The 20,208-nt window shown below is 42.3% G+C and overlaps 1 protein-coding gene across 4 annotated transcripts in view; it reads left to right on the top strand.

Annotated features, from left to right (window-relative positions):
* Positions 1-20,208, top strand: part of LOC131683993 (trichoplein keratin filament-binding protein) — a 122,854-nt gene that overhangs the window by 100,800 nt on the left and 1,846 nt on the right. For 2 of the 4 annotated variants that reach the window (XM_058966442.1, XM_058966441.1), the window contains one exon: positions 4,748-5,030. The exons of 1 other annotated variant lie outside the window; for it this stretch is intronic. In XM_058966442.1, coding sequence (XP_058822425.1) covers positions 4,751-5,030 — 280 coding nt within the window. In that variant the 5' untranslated portion in view covers positions 4,748-4,750. Of the gene's footprint in view, positions 1-4,356; positions 4,509-4,747; positions 5,031-20,208 lie in introns of those variants that run through there. One more of the 4 variants, XM_058966440.1, reaches the window with a different exon arrangement.

The following is a 20,208-nucleotide window of genomic DNA, read 5'->3' as shown; positions in this document are numbered from 1 at the left end:
CTTTCGGAAATTTATAGGTACATTAGAAGATGTTCGGAATGGTCAGACTCTCGCTCTTTAGTGTACAAGGGAAGTGTAAATTAGTCGTTGTCGGTGGCGTAGCGCTCTTTTGCATTCTTTTGCGTTCCTTAAAAGAATGTTTTATTTTGTCCCCACATAATTTATATGCGGGATATGTCGAGAGATCATGCGGAGTCTCTCCACAGTAGAAAAACTTTTCATGATTATCTCCGCATTTTCCACAGCGTGCCTAATTGTTTGCAATGACGGTAGTTCATTCCTCGCGGCACAAAAAGGCGAACAGGTAGGCTAGCCCCGTTCAAAAGATCAAAGTTTGGAAGAGCAGATTCGGCGATAAGTTTGAAATGAGGCTGATGGAAAATAAGTTGTTTTCATATACTCCTTGATTTTTCCTGAACGCAATTGCTTTCGAACCAGGATTTTCACTGGCCGAAGCAAAGGGTTCTTGAAGGAGCGAACCCCATTCGCAATTAAGGCCCCTGTTGGATGCTACACCATCAATCTTTACTTCCCGAGCGGGTACATAGACAAGATACTTCTTGGTACACGGCCAAGTGGTATTTAATTAAATCTCGCATATATCGATGATGTTAAATGCCCTCATTTAAGTTTGTTATATACCATAATATATACCAAATTCGTTCCTGATACTTTTCGCATGCATCAGACAACTAGCAGTTAGAAAATTGGATGCTAATTTACTACCGGCGACCTAATTTAGCGATCTTAAAGGGGTTACATATCCTTTTATTTAAAAAAAATCGAAATTTTTTTTATTACTTTATCTGAAACCAATCCAAATTTTCCAAAAGATACGAGCAATAGATTAAAAATTACAGCGCTTCATAAACATGTATTCAGCCAATAACTTTGATAACTTTTCCTTTTTTTTGTTCCCATTATAGAGATTTTAACCATAGGGTCATTGGCCTCGTTTTTTGGGTTAGAAAAATCTCTTCTTATCTAAACCAGAAGTTGTAGCTGTTTAAAGTCAATGTTGTTTATAAGCAACATTGCCCTGCGAGGCGGGCATAGCGTTAGTGTCTTGTATGCAGTTTACCTGGGTTCGATTCTCAACCCCGCACATAAGGCTAAAAAAATTTCTAAAGAGATTTTTTTAACCTGAAGCGAATGACCCGAAGGTTAAAACTCATATAACCGAAATAAAAAGAGGCCTTAAAGGGGTTAATACTAAAAGCGATCCTGCACACACAAATTACTAGACAAAAGTAGCCGTTTCGACAAAAGCATTATTTTTAGCAGCCCTAATGAATAGTTCATGTTATAATCTGAAAAACGAATTCAGAGTACCAACATTACATAAAACCATCTCATTTTAACGGATACGACCAAGTTTTGACGTTGGTCCACCTTCTGTTCTAAGTCAAGTCGCTGTGCCACGCGAATAAACACTTTAATATACAAACGCTTGGGACCTTCGCGATCATCCATGCACAACTACGCTCGCAAACAAGCCCAATGATGAAAGATTGAACGTTTAGCATCTCAAGTGCGCACATATAACTACTGGGATGTTTCAAAATGACATCATGTTAAAAAGTCATCGGGCTCACTTCTTAAAATGAAGGTATTAGGATCACTTTCTTCTTGGGAGTGAATTCTTTAAAACGATCCCTAGTGGTAGCGACTTTTGATTTTTTGAAAAATGTGGCGATTTTGGGTAAAATTTCAAATTCAAATAGCTGTTGCAGTGCCTCTGAACGGTTTTAGATTTTTTTCAGAACTTTTTTTTTCTTGAGATCCAAATGAAGAATAATAAAATAAAAATTTATTATTTAATTTAAAAAATGTCGAATTAGTGCCATGTTACGGCGTATATTTGAATGCTGAATTGAATGGCGTATTCAGTATTTCTATAGGTCTCATTTCCATGTTAGGCACCTCAAAGTGAACAAAAATGCAGAAGAGTGAGGATACTGGTGAAAAACTTTACGTTTAGATCACATAATTCCGAAATAATCAATTTGAGAGCTTTGTATTTTCGAAAAAGTTTTGCAACACAATACAGCTCATCTTCTGATACAATAATTTTGGTGAATAAGCCTCCTAGAAGTAGTTATTGAGAATTGGCTCTTCGAAAATAATTAGAGACTTGGTGTTATTCGCAAAGTTATCATTATTTTTATAATTGATAGCGCATAAAAAATCATCAGATGCTCGTTAAATTCGATCCTGACGTACTAAAAAAACGAAAAACGCCATTTTTCATAATTTTAATTGTTTTATTTCTTGGAACAGTATTATTTTTAATGATTAGCTAAAAATGATAAATGGTTTATAACAAAAACTTAAATAACTAATACCCCATCAGCCGTAGGTAGCTATACAATTCCTTCAACAAAATTGCGCTTCTATATTCGGCTCAACTATTTGAAATCTATCCTATACCTTTAAAATTAAAAGATTGAACAAAAACTAATGAAAAACACCAAAAATTTCACTTTTTACTAAGTTTTAATGGCTTTGTCGCTCTTATAGTCCAAAAATTATACAAACCAACTCACCAAACTTCTCCATTTGGATATCCAGATAAATAAAAAAATACTAAAAAAATCTAAGACAGTTCAGGGGCACTTCGTCAGGCATAAATTTGAAATTTTATCCAAAGTCGGCAAATTTTTCAAAAAATAAAAAGTCGCCACCAGTAGGGATCGTTTTCGCGAATTCATTACCAAGAAGAAAGTGGTCCTGATACCATTAATTTATGAAGTGAGCCCAATGACTTTTTAACATGAAGTCATTTTGGTACACCCTAATAACTGCTCGTTCCCACGCGATCATAAAAATTCCAGGTCGTCGCATCTGAACCAAGCACTCGATATCACATTCAGAACCTTATACAGTGTTTTGGCATTTCCCGTCGCGTCTGCAATTGTAGGGAGTGATTCTAACAAAGAGCCTTTTCGAGAAACCAATTCTACAGTTCCAGTTAAACCACTCTCAAAAGAAGATTATTGATCTAAATAACAGTTGCAATAAAATAGCCTGGTTATGTTGATCATTTATGTAGGTCAAGTCAATTTGGGTATCCATCGCGAGGGAGTCCTGAATGTCCTGGGTTATAACCTGTTTGATCTGGTCACACAGTTTCCCATGGAACGTAAACATGCTTTAGCGAAACAAGGTCATATCTGGTATAAACCTCGGGGTGCGATTCGCAAAAATCAATATTTCCGCCGGTCTAATTGATATAGCATATGGTGTACTTTGACCATCACCTTCATCAAAATTCACACCGGGGACTCCCCGAAAGACCATGCCATGTTGGGCAAAGCAAGCAAACTTGAATGGAATATGACAGTAAAAACTAGTTTGCGCTCGATAATCGGCCGAATCGTTCGGATGCTACACTGAAAGGGACAACAGTATTATGGAATGTTACGCGGCATAAATCGTGGATCACATTGACACCTGTTAGGCATTACTCAGTACGGTCGGAATTGGGTTCTTTCCCGTGCGAATCCAATAAATGTGGTTGAGGTACTTGAGAGTGCTTGATGCGTGTAGGTTCTAAATTGTTGTGTGGCTCTCTGGTTCTTTCACACACTAATTGTAGCATTATATTGAAGAATGAAAACCCCTTTGTGATATTGAACTCCAATTTTGGAAAACGAAAGTGATCTTATTATAGTAAATTTCGTTATTTGGTTTTATAATATTTAAAGCTTAAACACACCATAGAGGAAACATCCAGACACTTTCTGTGCCCATAACCCCATGCGATAACCAGAATGAGGTATCTATGATAAATGAAGCTACATCCATGAATGACACTTCTACACGGAAAATATTAGGTTTCTTGAAGAAACTTAACATGAAGGATTGTAAGCGTTGTACAATGCGCAATTAGGCCATTGCAGGATTTGAAATAGTTCTTAGTAAGAGCGAAGTGATCGGTTTCTCCGTTCCGTGTATTTAACGGTAACGGTAAATAATCTTTGACGGGGAATCACAGACGATCCTCAAGGATTGTTTGAAGTTGCTTTGACATGAACTTATGAAAGGAAATTGCTATGATTCCTGCAATTGATAAGGGCATGATACATGTTTCAGTTGACGTTGTTGAACCCGAAGTGTAGAACAATAAAACCAATTTAAAAATTGTAGGAAAATTTATCCATACACTCACACGATCTTATTGGCGAATTTATTATTCTCCCTTGCGATTTGAACTATTTTCACAATATATACCTTCATTACTATGTACATGACGCATCGCTATTGCAATTGAAATGGAATGTGATTTTTCATTATCACTTGTTTACTACTAGAGCTACTACCCGTGGAAATAAATATTTCTGTATGACACTTGATCGTGACAACACATCGTCATCGTTAGTTCGTCTTGCGCCAGACAACTTATTTTGTCTCTGTTTAAACAAACACTTGAGATATGTACCACCAAATAAATAAGTGTACAAATGTGTGCTGAAACGACCAAATTAAAAAAAAAATGGATTGATCGTGTAAATATTGGCTCACGCTCGGACAAATATCTTCACTGCCAAACTGATAACATAAACAACCATCGCCCGGTGCCATCAAGAGGTCATTGGTTTTCCAGGGGATTCCATCGCACAGGTGAAGGTTGTTTATTTTTAGTTTGTGGCAGTTCATCATAATCGTACCGATATATTTTAAATTATTCCATAATTTCGAATCCTTCTGTTTATTTGTACCTACTTTCCTCCTATTTTCCTCACAGATCATGAAGAGTGCCAAACTGCAGGCAGCCCTCGCCAAACGTCTGGAAGCAGAGCAGATAAAGTTCCAAAAGTCGGCGGCCATGGAACGATACTACGATCAGTGGAGCAGAATTACGTCTCGCTACGATTCGTGGAATTCGCCCAAGTTCAATCAACATGCCGAAGATGCCCAGCGTCGACGAGAGGAAGAGGAGCAGAAGGAAGCTGCGGAGAACGAGCGGCGTGAGAGATCGCGAGCCAAGCTGCAACAGGAAAAGGATGATTTTCAACGGGAAATCAAAGGTGCGTTTCGACGCGTCTCTCGATTATGATTGTGACTTTTAACCACGTGATTTTCCATGAATACCTACACGGTAAAAAAATGTCACGTCTAATTCAAATGATTTTGCACTTGAATCAGTTTATCATGTATCACTAACAATTGAAGTGATTTAGCATTGATTTTCTATGGATTCATAACTCGTATCAAAATGATCTGGTCTTTGAAAGCTATTTAATAGAAATGATCTTTAAATTGAAATGAATATCGGTTGAAATCGCACCACTGTACTAACCTATTGAGTTTAAGTGGTTCCATCCATACAATGGTAAAAAGTGCCAAAATACTAAAGTCTTTAACCGACTACAAATACATGTTCGGAAATAGGAGCAAGAATGGAAAAGTTACATTTTTAAAGTAATGTAGAACATGAGTATTATATATTGTACTTGTGGTGAATTTATTATGCAATTATTTGTTCTCAGCTAACATATTTATAATGGAATATACCGAAAGGAATGCGTAGATAGTTGAATGCAAGATCTATCAGAACTTATGTGCAACACATTTCAAATGGAAGTGCTTTGCTGTTGATTTCGTAGTGCTTTAAAATCATCTATTCCAATAGTGACACATTGCATTGAAATCACAGACTAACAGACATAACACTCAAAAACAAAGCTTCACCCACTTTAACGGTCATTTTAAATATATTTGTAGTTGGGACTGTGGCCACATTTGAAATTATGGCGCCACTGACATATGAACAAGCATATGGGGGATAGACCACTAGTGAAAAATTGTTCGCAAACCTGAGGGGTAACCCACCAGTAAATGAGTGTTTGGGACTGTGAATAAAAGGTGGAGCTAGTGTTCTGGGAAAATTGTCGGATCGATGTTTTTTGAGGGAATTCCCTCATAGTGTTATTTCTGTTAGTCTGTGTTAAAATGTTGGGCAAGTAGTGCGAAATCATCTGCAAATCACTTTCCATCAACGTGAGGATTTTTTACTGTTTAGGACGAAACCGTTCGTTGCAAATGTTTCTAGTTTGACCTATCTGAGTTGAAAGAGTTGCTTTCAGTTCACTAACTTTAACAGCATGTGTATCCTAAGTGGAAAAAAACAGTTATAAAACATTGTTCAATATTCATATTACCATTGAAGTTTACGGATGTGACAATCGATATTTAGTGAACGAAATTGCTAATTGCGTATTGTCTAATAATGGGCGATTCACTTAGCTTGGCTATGTTACATAAATGGCATTGCTGTGATTTTGGTGGATTGCATTATTTTTCGTAGTTTTCCAGCGATATACAGCATACTCAACAGGCAAATGAAGTCAATCGTTCAGTAGGTCGTTTTTCCTCTCGAGTTATGTGCTAGTAGGATGAAATATCGCGAGAAAAGTGTGTTTTTGCATAGACATTTACCGTCACAACTTTGTCATTGAAGTATGTTAAGTAAGCGGCCAAAAATACGCCCGTTCGTTCCGCTTAGCTCCTACAGCACCATCTGGACCTGAGTAGCTGACGCAACAATTTCACGGATGGAGGAGAATTATTTACAGAAATCCCATGAATTTATTTATTCAGAACTGATGAGATCGTTTCATGTTATTTTTCAATGCTTGTATACTTTCCCAAATATTTTCCTTTTGTAAATACGTGCCAGAATAAAAAATATCATTTTTCATTCTGGAAGTGCGAATATATTGCAAATATCCAATTGATACGTGGATATATTCGCGCGGGGCTTATTGTATATGAAGGCGGCCTCAGAATGTACGTGTAGGAAAAGGCATTCTTGAAATGGGTCGTTGGATGTTCAGTAGAGCTATCGCCTTTCATTCCCAGGGCTAAACATGTGTACATCTATCGATGAAAACAAATATGTCATTACATAGTTGCAGACAAGTTTCTTCCATAAAAGCACTACCGGTCAGTGAGAGATGGATTGTATACACACACTAGACATTTTTTCAATTATTGATAATCATGAGAGACATTTATAAATTAGTAGCTAATACCCATCGCGCGCTGCTGCGACTTTTAACGAAATAGGAGGAATACACAATTTGTTCCGAAGCGCCATCTGGCGAGCAGATAATCCCCGACCAATCCCAATTAACAATTCTGGTTTTATAGCACACTACAAGTGCGTTGGGGGATTCATGTCCTTGGGTACGAAAGTGACCCAATTTGCTTCGTACCACTCCAGAACAGCATTTGAATAGTGGCACGGAGCTAGATCCGGCCAAAAGATCGTAGAGCCCTCGTAATGCTTCACACAGGAAGCACACACTTCTGCACACACTCCTTGAGGTAGATCTCCCCGTTTAGCTCCGCTAGCGAACGACGGATCTCAATAGTAGCATGTCTGTAATAACCTACGTACTTGGAACTATTGAGAACCAGAGCTACAGGTCCAAAGCCCTGGTAAAGGAGGATGGTTGTGATGATCTGGGCCGCGGTCACTACGTAAAGCAAAATAGGTCATAACCCCAAGTCCAAGGCGTGAAGCGACCCGTGCCGAGGGATGAGTGATCGAGGGGGTGAAAAAGATGCTCGATCGTTAACGGACCCTGTGGGGTACCTGGGCAACCCCCACAGTAAGCGTCCCTTACCACGTTACTGCGGAGCTCTGGCATGGCGGACCTTTCTTTCTCGCGCGACTCGTGGGATCAATGAGCGACGTGAAAAACAACAAAAACCAAAAAACGGAGGTGCCGAACCCCTTTGCTATAGGTGGTTTGATGAGGTCTCCCCCCAGTGGGGAGAGTAGTTAAGCGACGGGGGCTGCATCCGACAGCATCAGTGATTCCCCAGCAGTAGTAGAAAATAGCCCTACCAATGCCCTGGACGGGCGACTAACCGCGATGCGCAAAGTGGTGGAGCAGCTCGATGCAATAATCGAGTTCACTAGCGCGAAGCAAAACATCAGCAAGGAGCTGAAACAGAGCCTGGTGGTGCTCCGGAAGGCTGTTCGTGTCGCAAGACAGGAACAGCAGGCTTACGCCAAGAGGGTGGAATATCGGGATAAGTCCGACAGAGGAACCTAGACAGTGGCCTCCAAGAGGGAGGGAAGAGAGAAGGACGACATAAGTACCCAGACAGGGGCCTTCCCCTTCTATGGAGCAGCCATGTCGTTCGAAGCGGCGGCTGAGTTCCCCTCGAAGGGCAAGCGCAAAACGACGTCGAACGCGAAGCGCCCCAGGAAGTCACCAGTCACGTTTGGTCGAGGTAAACCGGGGCGAGAATGACCCCTTTCACCGCGGTCCTGGGACTGGAGGCCAACACCGACAGTCTAAGCGGGGATGCGCTGGTAGCCGTTCTATCACGCGCGTGCGACGCCACTATGCCGAAAAAACCCTGCCAAGAAACGGCAGATGCCCGGTATACTGGTGGAGTGCCGAGATTGCAGCTCTACGATCAGCCTGCCTCAGAGCTAGACGTAGGATGCAAAGAGCCCGCACTGAGGATGCAAGAGAGAACCGCCGTGAAGTGTTTCGAGCTGCGAAATTGGCACTTAACAAGACTATTAAAAGCAGCAAGAGAGCGTGTTTCGAAAACCTGTGTGAGAGTGCCAACGCGAATCCGTGGGGTGACGCCTACAGAATCGTGATGGCCAAGACCAAAGGGGGCTCTTCACCCCCAGAACGGTCTCCGGACCGGTCGGCGACGATTATCGAAGTACTCCTGTCAGGCCGTCTCGAGCCACAAGCCCCTGGCCACCTGCACTACGAGACATTGCGGACACGGCCGAAATGGTGGCTCCGGTGACGAATGAAGAACTACTCGCAGAGGCTAATTCCCTAGCAATGAACAAAGCTCCAGGGCCGGATGGAGTTCCAAACAGCGCTCTCAAGGCAGCGATCATAGCGAACCCGAACATGTTCAGGCTAGCTATGCAGAGATGCCTTGACGAGTGCCGTTTTCCCGATAGATGGAAAAGGCAGAAATTGGAGTTGTTGCCGAAGCCCGGGAAGCCGCCAGGCGACCCATCGGCGTACAGACCAATCTGTCTGATCGACACGACTGGCAAATTGCTTGAGAGGATCATCCTCAACAGGCTAACCCCGTACGGACGGCCTGTCAAGCAACCAGTTTGGCTTTCGGAAGGGTAAGTCCACAGTGAACGCTATCAACTCAGTGATAAAGACTGCCGAGATAGCGATCCAACGAAAAAGGCGAGGTATTCGATACTGTGCGTTAGTGACACTTGACGTGAAGAACGCATTCAACAGCGCAAGCTGGGATGCCATCGCGCTCTCGTTACACCGGCTTAGCCTACCGGTGGGTTTGTACCGGATCCTGGAAAGCTACTTCCAGAACCGTGTACTGCTATACGAGACCGATGCCGGTCAGAAAAGGGTTCCTATTACCGCCGGAGTCCCGCAGGGCTCGATCCTAGGTCCAGTGCTATGGAACCTCATGTATGACGGGGTTCTGAGACTGAAGTTCTCTCCTGGGGTCAGGATCGTCGGCTTTGCCGACGACGTGACCTTGGAGGTCTATGGGGAGTCAATCCCTGAGGTAGAACTAACTGCAGAACACGCGATCAACACGGTGGAGGAATGGATGAGCGCGAGAAGCCTGGAGCTCGCTCAGCATAAGACGGAGGTAGTTATCGTCAACAACCGCAAGTCGGCACAACATGCAGTTATCCATGTGGGAGAAGTCGTGATTACCTCACAGCGGAGTCTGAAGTCTCTCGGAGTCATTATAGACGACAAGCTAACCTTCGGCAGCCACGTCGACTATACATGCAAGAGAGCGTCGACTGCTGTTGCGGCACTATCGAGGATGATGTCTAACAGCTCAAAGGTGTGCGCCAGTAGACGTAGGTTACTGGCAGGCGTTGCCGTATCTATCCTCAGGTACGGTGGCCCGTCATGGTCAAGAGCACTGAGGGTAACCAGTTACCTACAGAACTTGTAGAGCACCTACCGCGTGATGTGCCTCAGAGTGATATCTGCCTACCGCACGGTATCACACGATCCTGCGTGATAGCGAGCATGATGCCAGTCGGGCTGGTTATTCGGGAAGATGAGGAGTGCTACGAGCTACGTGGAAATAGAGGAGCCCGCGAGCGCACCAGGGTGACCTCGGTCGCCAGATGGCAGCGTGAGTGGGATAACTCCTCGAAAGGTAGGTGAACCCACCGGCTGATACCTAGCATATCGAGCTGGGTGGGAAGACCCCATAGGGAAGTTCACTTCCATCTGACACAGTTCCTGTCAGGCCATGGCTGTTTCCGACAGTACCTCCACAGGTTCGGGCACGCGGAGGTCCCAGCCTGCCCTGATTGCCCAGATGTAGACGAAACTGCCGAACACATACTGTTCGTATGTCCTCGTTTCGACGTCGAAAGAAGAGCAATGCTTGACGCCTGTGGCTGGGACACAACCCCTGATACACTTATTCAGCGGATTTGTCAAGCGGTGGAGAAGTGGAACGCAGTCTCGACTGCAACCGCCCAGATTGCCTGTAGGCTACATGTAATTTGGCGCACCGAGCAACAGACGACAGGCACGACTAACCAGTGATTGGTTAGTTGGAGCGAAAAAGGCCGAGCGCAGAAAAGTGAGTGAATTGTCTGTTCATGCTGAGGCAGGTTTGGCGCAGCGACTGGCAACCGCGTAAGGGGTAAACCCAGCCACCCCGCAGCAAGGCAGAAGAGCGAGTGTATAGGCGTATATGTGGACTGCCTCATGCCAAGATGGAAGGGTGTTAGTGTAATATGTTGGGACTTAGCTATCGATGCCTCGTGGCGTGGCAGAGGAGTGAAAGGGTGAGCACCCAAGTCAGTCTCACACGGTATGTTAAGGGTGAGCACAAAAGTCAGCCTCACAAGGTATGAAAACGGTGAGCACCCAAGTAAGGCTCGCATGATATGTCAGAAGTGGGGCCTAAGAAAAATGTCCCACATGGGATGCCAGGGGGAGCGACAGGGGTATAATAGAGTGGTACGATCGAGAGTGAACCAGGTATAGGGTGAGCATCCAAGTCAGCCTCACATGGTATGTTAGAGGTGAGCACAAAAGTAAGCCTAGCAAGGAATGGAAAAGGTGAGCACACAAGTCAGCCTCGCAAGGAACGAAAAAGTCGAGCACAAAAGTCAGCCTCATGTGGAGTGTTGGAGAGTGAATCAAGGTGCGATAGAGAGAGCACCCAGGTAAGCCTAATACAGGAAGTATGAACGCGTGAGCATGAAGTGCAGCCATCCCCCAGAAGTAATACCGAGAGGTAGTCCCTGGGGGGAACGATGGCGGAGCCCAGTGGAGTTTAGTCGGTATTAATGGCAGCGTCACCATTCGAGCCCGACTCGCCCCCAGTACACCCCGTATGGTAGCTTAGCACAGTGGCGTAGCCAGAAATTTGGTTTGGAGGGGGTTTTGACGAAAATCTTCGATTTTTCAAAAATGTTGGCGGGTCTATTGATGACATTTAATCTGTAGGCCGCGATCGACTGGGTACTACCACAGATAACAGACGTTTAGGCTAGAACAAAATTTCTTCAAAAACCTGTGTAAACTTTCAAATTGATATACGTTGAAAATGCGTGTTTCACTATTGCCATCTGCGCAACTGTTTGCTACACGTGTTTGACAGCTGCACTCTAACTGCATTGTAGTGATCACTGCGCCATCTGCAAACGTTTGCCAAACGTGTTTCAGACGTCTGATTTATTCGGAATTTCAGTAGCGGGTATTTACACACGATTCAAATCGAGCCTAAACGTCTGTTATCTGTGGTACTACTGTGTTCTGCACTAATAGCGAAACGGGATGGTGTGAGCGGGCATGAGCGCTATAATCCTACCGTAGGCAGAACTAAATACCTGTCGCAGGTGTCAGTTATGTTGGGTGCCGGACTACGAGACAGGTTAGGTCAAGTTCAACGAGTAGTTCAAAAACACCACGTTACTAACAATCAAGCAGAAAAGGATGAGTTGAAAATTCGCAACTTCGAAACCGTAGCATTGGAAGAACTTTGATAGAAGGGGCAGAAGGTGTGGAAATGCGGGGATCGAGCGACGGCACAAGAGCTGGGCAAAATGCGCCAACGCGTGATCAAGTGGCAGGCAATCAGCGAAAGGATGTGTGTAGTGTGGATCAAAGGCCATTTCTTCGACTAGAGCATTATCAATGTGCACTGACCTCACGAAACCGAGAAAGATGCATTATATGCGCAGCTGGAGCATGTCTATGATAGCTGCCTATGGCGGAATGTTAAGCTCGTCATCGTTGACATAAACATTCTGATAGGCCGGGGCATTGTATAAACCGGTTATCGCACAGGATAGTCTGTAAACCTTATAAATAATGTGCAGAAATTCTCATGATTGATAAGTATATTATGACGAACACCTAAATAGCGAAGCAGTAGACGACAAAAGTATTGCAAGAATCAGCTTGGACACGCGTGCAGTCGGCGACAGATTCCGGATCTACCTAAGATTCATTAAAAAATAGGACGGTTGAATCACTGGCAATGATCAACTGTCATGTGAGCTACTCAAACACAGAGTAGAGGAATTGGCTAGAGCACTCAACTGGGTGCTTTTGAAGATCTGGAAGGAGGAGATTTTACCGAAGTATAGGATGTAGGGAGTAGTATGTCCCATCTATGAAAATGGTGTTAAACGGGAACTAATTACCGATTAATCACATTACTGAACTGCCCTTGTATGCAAAGGTGACGTAAATGCCATTGAGTATATTTTTGAGGAAATCAATTTTCAAATCTTGCATGGTGCGGGTAAAGCATGCTTTCTCCACTTTGATTTTCGTATTTCAACAGGTTATTTTTAATTTTCATTTGAAGTCGTTTGCACTGAAAGATGCGAATTTTCATAGTGAACTTAAAAATACGAAAAAGTTAAATTTTACCAAAGTGGCGTTGAAGTCACTTTTGCATACTAGAATAGTAAACGTCATCTACAAGGTACTCTCCCAAATTCTTTGTTGCCGCCTATCTTCAAGCAAGCTATTTGCAATAACATTCTTGAAAACTTTGCTGAAGACACTAAGTCTCGAACTAAATTTGATTGGAATTAGTAATGTATCCAACTGGAAAAATTAATCAACAAAATTATGCTGCTAAATACTAAACCTCCAAAAGCTGATGGTTTCCAAATTATGGAATCTTGGCGCCATTCAATTCGATTCCCAAATATACACCATAAATAGTGAAAAACGTGAAAAATTTTCAATTTTTTTATTACCAATCTTAGCTAGTGGAACTTTATATAAGTGATAACCCAAAAAAAATCAAATGCGCATAAAAACCGATTCTTACCTGTAAGAGACAAGCGTAAAATGCCATTTTTCATCAGTTTCTATGTAGGCGTTTTCATTGAGCTATTTTGATTGATATTTACATGATTTATCAACTATAGGATCCTCACTAAAATATTAGCTACAAGATCCCATTCTCACAATTTACAAAAAGTCCCCATAACGTTTAAAACATTAGGTTCTCAATGTAATGAACAGATAATAAACTTTAAATTATTTTTAAAATATTTAGTAAACTAGTCAGCATCAAACTTTTTTTTCTGCAATTGAAATATTTTGGTTTGGAGGGGGTTTTAACCCCCAAAACCCCCCCTTGGCTACGCCACTGGCTTGGCACCTACTAATAGCACGTGTACTGGGCTAGTACGTAAACGTCTTCTCCATTGTAAAAATGATCTCCCCGTTTACAGTCTCGGTAGTCACGAACGACGCACTCCGTTTACCACATAAGCAGATCGGCTGCCAAACGATGTATTTATTGGCAAGCTTTAAAAGTTTATTGTATATATCCAATAGAGTAGCTCGCGGTTGTATGGGAAAACTTCAAAATAATTCAAACTAGCGTGCACAGCACTTTTTGAGCTCCTTTTCTGGTCGCAAATGCCTGTGCAAAATTTGGTAGCGGTTGGTTGCTTCCCGTGTTTGCGCATTGCGTTCAAGGTTTGCATGGGATTTTATATGGGAAAATCAATTATTTTGCATTTACGTTAATAAAGATCGCTATTTAACTCAATATGAAAAACCAGCTTTATAAAACTATAGTTCAAACCTTGATTAACAAAGACGAAGACGGTAACTAGCCACGAGTTTTCAAAAAATAGTTATATCGATTTTAAAACTTATGGTTCAATCCAAATGCAGAAATTTATTATTTTTTCCAACACTGCACTGCCATTGCACCACCGACATCGATAATTAAAACTTAAATAAATGAAAATATATTCATCGTAGATACTTGGTACCTTTGAATGAAATGTTAAGAATGAATTGCTGAATAACATAGACGTAGTCAGCAAATGTAAAGAAGAGGGGGAGGGGCTCCCTTTTAGGAGGTTTAATCAGAGAACACACACTGTCAGAGGAACGAATTTGTAACGTTAATGAAAACCTTCGAAGACACCATTTAGCAAGTTTCGCGTTGATAATTACATTTCTTGAAATTCGCAAAACAAACCTTCAATTCATTTTTCTTCGAAATATATTTTTGCTCGGGGTTCTTGTGTAACTGATGTTACATTCAACAGTCTATCATTGTTCTATAAATTCTTCGAACAATTTTATCTCAATTAGATTTGTTTTCGTTTTTAGTTTCGTTGAAAATTACGAGTTTAGTCACGATCGAAAGACTCTCCCTTTAAAAATACATCAGTGCACAGTGTTTTAAAACGTCGTTTTCGTGCTCAAAGTTAATAGCGTCTAAACCATTGACTTTGGAGGTATAGTTTGTTCGGAGAAGTTGTTGTTATTATGATTACGCATCCACAGAAGTATACCGTTCAGTGATTAATTCACCTATAAGTGATATACAAAATTTATTTTCCGAACTAATTAAGATAGAGACTTTATGTCTTCTGCAAAGTTGTAGCAAATATTACTACAAAAGAAATTGATGAAGACACCATATATCTAGCTTTAATAGATTACGAGTTATGGAACATATTATATGGAAGACCCCTTAAAATTAGTATTTTCATGATAACTTTTTTAGACATTCCCGTATCTTCTTGGAATCTTTCACAAAGTTGTTTATGGTATCGAAACACATATTTTTGCCGAACATAGTTACTTCCTATCTGTTGAATTTAAAAAGATATTCCAAATTTTACGATATTTTTGGGGTAACTTCCACCTTAAATAGTTCATTAAGGAGCAAAAAGGAGCAAACAACATCATAACATACTGAAAGTACTAGCTTTTTACTTTCATATAATAGCCCGATTGGTAGTCGACGCGATTCTCCCCTAGTGTTATGTTCAATACAATATGCCATCGCAGTGGTATAAAATGAAATATTCAAGCGCACTGCGATAAACAGCTTCATGTTTTTATGGTAAATTGCATAGAACATGGTCGCCTATAACATGCAATGCATATGGATTGCCTTTCAAAAATCAAATTGTAGTTTTGGATTTCATATTTTCATGCGTTGCAGAAGACAAACAGTTAAGTAGCCGGGAAACTCTAAGCTTGTTCATTGACCCTACTCTACGCTTTTCTAAACTTTCTTACTTCAAATCCTTGCTCTTCATTGAATACTATGGCTCTTAATTTTTGAAAAATACTTCACCTTCCAGTCCCTTGCTAATTAAATGTCGTTACAATATAAAAAAAATATAAATTAGATAAATAAATTTATTTTTAATAATCAAACTCCGTCATCTTCGAGGCTTTCTTCTTCCGTTAGAAGAGCTTTGGCGTCTTCTAAAAATCGTTTTATACTTTTTTAGCCATCCCCGAGCCTCAGTCACGACAAGATCCACATTGTGAACAGTTGACATTAACAAACCTTCTGGTGGGATTTCCATCATTTTTCAAGCTTACCAGTATCCATTGATTGTTTAAATTTCACGTGACACACTTCTCGAACGCACGATATGCTACGTTTCGTACTTTGATCTTGATTGTGGTCAAAGTTCTCTTTTCCTTTTTTTTGGACATCGATAAATATGTTTTATGCAATTTACTATGAAAAGATGAAGCTGCTTATCACAGTGCGCTTGAACATTTAATTTAAACCACTGTGATGGGATATTGTTTTGAATATAACACTCAAGGAGAATCGCGTCGACTAACTATCGGGCGACTATATAAAAGTAAAAAGCTAGTACTTTCAGTATGTTATGATGTAGTTTGCTCCCTGACGAGATCTTTAAGGTGGAAGTTACCCCAAAAATTCCGTAAAATTTGGAATATCTTTTTAAATTCAACAAATAGGAATTGACTATGTTCGGCAAAAATATGTGTTTCAATACCGCAAACAACTTTGTGGAAGATTCCAAGAAGATACGAGAATGTCTAAAAAAGTTATCATGAAAAAACTAATGTTAAGGGGTCTTCCATATAATATGTTCCATAACTCGTAAACTATTGAAGCTAGATATATGGTGTCTTCAGCCATTTCTTTTATAGTAATATTTGCTACAACTTTGTCGAAGGTACAAAGTCTCTATCTCAAATAGTTCGGAAAATAAATTTCGTCTATCACTTATAGGTGAATTAATCACTGAACGGTATACTTCTGTGGATGCGTAATCATAAGAACAACAACTTCTCCGAACAAACTATACTTCTAAAGTTAACGGTTTAGACGCTATTAATTTTGAGCACGAAAACGACGTTTTAAAACACTGTGCAGTGGTTCACATATTAGAGAAAAATAATATTTTCCGCCAAATCATTTCATGTTCTGTTTTTTATTTATTTTGCTAAAATAAAAAAGTTCTGGACCATTAGGAAGAACAATTCAAAACTTGTCTCTTTTAAAAGAGAAGCAAGTTTCCGGATAGTGAGTACATCAGTGATATTGATTTGTTTGTTATAATATTGTTCTACCAGAGACAAAAATATGCCGGGTGAAAATATTATTCAAATTTAAACTGTGAATTAACGCGAAATTAGCTAAATGTCGGTCATTGGTGTCTTCAGATGTATTTATTAACGTAACAAGTCCCTCCTTCTAATACTGAATGTCTGAAAATTGATCCCTCTAAAAATGAGATATCTTGTAAGAGCTATTCATTGAAACGCAGTCTTCAAAAATAATCATCAAAGCGTTAAAAAAAATTATTGCTATAGGGCGGTCTAGAACATTTCAAATTTAGTCTCAGATGAAAGAGGAGTATCTAAGCTTTCGAATAGAGAGTACTTAAGCGATACTGATTTTTTTTGTAAAAATGTTGTTCTACCAGAGACACCGTGGAGGAGGAACCTAAGAAGCACGAGGAAGTGAGCGAAAGCCAGCGAAACAGCCGACAAATGGAGAGTAAATGACCAACCGTAGAAACCGTTGAAGAGAGGAGAAAGAAACACTAGAAAAGGATGAAAAGCAGAAAAAGAAGCAAGAAGACCTTCGGCCGCGGCAGGAGAGGTATAGGGGAGACACTCTAGTCGTCGAAGCAAACGACGGCGTGACGTACGCTGCGATCCTCCAAAGGGTGGACAGGATCCCAAGCTAAAAGAGCTGGGGGAGAAACGTATTAAGAACGAGGCACACTCAGAAAGGTGAGGTGCTGTTCGAGTTGAAGGAGGTTCCATTGATCTAGAGTTCGACCTACCGGTTACGCGGAGAGTAGGGACTGGCAAGCGGAAGTGGAAAATAAAGGAATTCGACAAGGACCTTTTTGTGGAAGCAATGCGTGCCGACAGCCTCGTCCCGATTCCGAATGTCGATGAGCTGTCGGAAATATTAGCGAAGGTGTATGACGTAGCAATGCCGAGGAACTGACGGCGTATTGGTGGAACGAAAGGCTCAGCATCCTCCGTGCTGCTTACCTTAAATCCAGAAGATCGGTCCAGAGAGCAAAATTTGAGGCAGTCAGTGAAGAGGGTAAGGTGACATTCCGGGTGGCTAGGGGAGGATCTTTTCTCAAAGCATGACCCAACCGCATGGCCGCCTACACCGTACGTTGATGCAGATGGTGGAAATGCTGGGGACAATCGGGTCGCCAACGACGAGTTCCTTATAGTGGCAAAAGGGAGTGAAAGCAAAGAAAGCTTCCGATCCGGACGGTATGCCCAACGTGGAAGACTGCGAACCTGGTGTCTCCGGAAAGTTTCAGGATAGTTCTACATAAATGACTGAACGAAGGCTACATCCCAGATAAATGGAAGACCCTGGTGTTGCTGCCAAAACCAGGGAAGCCACCATGAGATTCAGCATCGTATCGACCTATATGCCTGCTGGATACTCTTGGTAAACTTCTGGAAAGGGCCATCCTCACCAGGCTGATGAACTACGCTGAAAGTGAGAACGGACTATCGCAGATCTAGCTTCTGAAAAGGGATCTCGATAGTGGACGCCTCTCGCACAGTCATCGCAAGCGCATAGAAAGAATTGAAGCAAAGGAAAAAGGTAATCGCTACTGTACAACGGAGTGTTAACACTGCAACTGCCCAGGGAAGCCGATATCGTCGGCTTTGCAGATAACAATAACTAGTGAGGCCCTCGAGGACGATATGTTGTCGGCAGAGACAATAGGCATCGTGGAAACCTGGATGGCTGATAAGTTGCAGCTGGCTCACCACAAAACGGAGGTATGTCGACTATGTATGCGAGAAAGGCTGTGAGGACAACTAAGGACAAGGATGATGCCGAACATCAGAGGATCAAAATGCTGCACGAGACGTCTCCTGGCGGGTGTCTTATCCTCAATACTGAGGTATGGCGTACCGGTCTGAGCTGCTGCGCTGAACTCGAAGCACAACCGGAAGAAGTTGACAAGCACGCCTAATGGCTGTTGGTGTCGCGAGAGCGTACAGAACGATATCATCAGGGGCGAGTATGACAACGCGGAGAAAGGAAGGTGGACCCACCGACTCATCTCGAATGTGTCGGTGCGGGTGCAAAGGAAACATGGCGAGGGCAACTTCTACTTGACGCTGTTTTTGTTCGGGCACTGCTCTCGAAACTACCTGCATCGGTTTGGGTATGCTTCGTCTCCCTTTTGCCCGGAGTGTGTGAACGTGCATGAGACGCCAGAACACGTGCTTTTCGAATGCCCTAGTTTCGAAGAAGTTCGAAGGGGTTTGTCCGGCGTGACAGTCGACAATATCGTCGAAGGCATGTGCCACGATGAGCATATATGGGATACGGTCAACAGAGTAGTGGCGACTTGGCGAGTATACTCTCTGAGGTGCAGAAAACGTGGCGAAGGAACCAAGAAAGCAGCGCTTCCAACTATAAGGCCATTATTTCATCAATAGGTGCCTGTTGGTGTCGCTACCAACATAAGGGAAGAAGACATATTCGGGTGCAACGGGAACGGTCAGTTGGCACTTCACATCGAATTCGAATGGGAATTCCCCTGGCGCCGCTTCTTCATACGACGAGAGAATCCAGATACCACCTTCCAACACTGGGTAAATTCCCTTAGCGCCGCTTCCACAATGCGACGAGAGAATTCTAGCTGGATGGAGACAAAACCAGGCGGAACAGGAACGTTCGGGATCCAACTAGTCCAATGAACAGTTTGTGACTTTTACACTATTTTATTACTTTCACTTACATTTACACTTTTCTTTACAAAGGTTGGAAACTGAATGAATCATTGAGAACAGGACGCTTGTATTTATACCTGAACTGCCGCTTCGGCGAACTGAATGGCTGACGCTGATTGGCCCACCAATCAACGCTCAGGATGGCGTCATCGGTGTGTGGCGTGCTGCGGCATGTTGGCGCGTGCGCATCCTTTTTCTTTCTCTTTCTCCCGGATAGCTCGTGAGTACGCTAGATCCGCCACTGGGGATCAGATCGAGTAGACCACGTGTGTCGTTGGGGCGCCAGTGAACCGGAAGCTATGCTCCATCCAGAATTGAGGAACAGACCTTGGCACCTAATGACTGGTCCGATAAGTACGTTAGGTTCACCGCCAGAGACTAGAACGGGACGAAGCGGGGAGCTACATGGCTTACGAGAACAAACATCAGTATAGGAAAAAATCTACCGCCGGAGCATTCGCAGTAGGGTAAATTCACAGCCGTGGACTATCCGACTATATCATGACAAAAATGGGAGCTATTGGCTCACGAAACAGACAACGGTACCGAGAGAAATTCCGCTTGCAGCGATCTTTCAGTCTGAGTAGGGTGAGTTCACCGCCGGGAGTATCCGAGTAGACCGGGATAAGCCTGAATAACTCACGGAAACAGGAGCTAAATGGCTCATGGAATCAGCAGCTAA

This window comes from Topomyia yanbarensis, chromosome 2 (assembly GCF_030247195.1).
Source record: "Topomyia yanbarensis strain Yona2022 chromosome 2, ASM3024719v1, whole genome shotgun sequence".
NCBI lineage: Eukaryota > Metazoa > Arthropoda > Insecta > Diptera > Culicidae > Topomyia > Topomyia yanbarensis.
The sequence above is the reverse complement of the archived record's forward strand: the minus strand, read 5'-3'. Positions and strand labels throughout refer to the sequence as shown.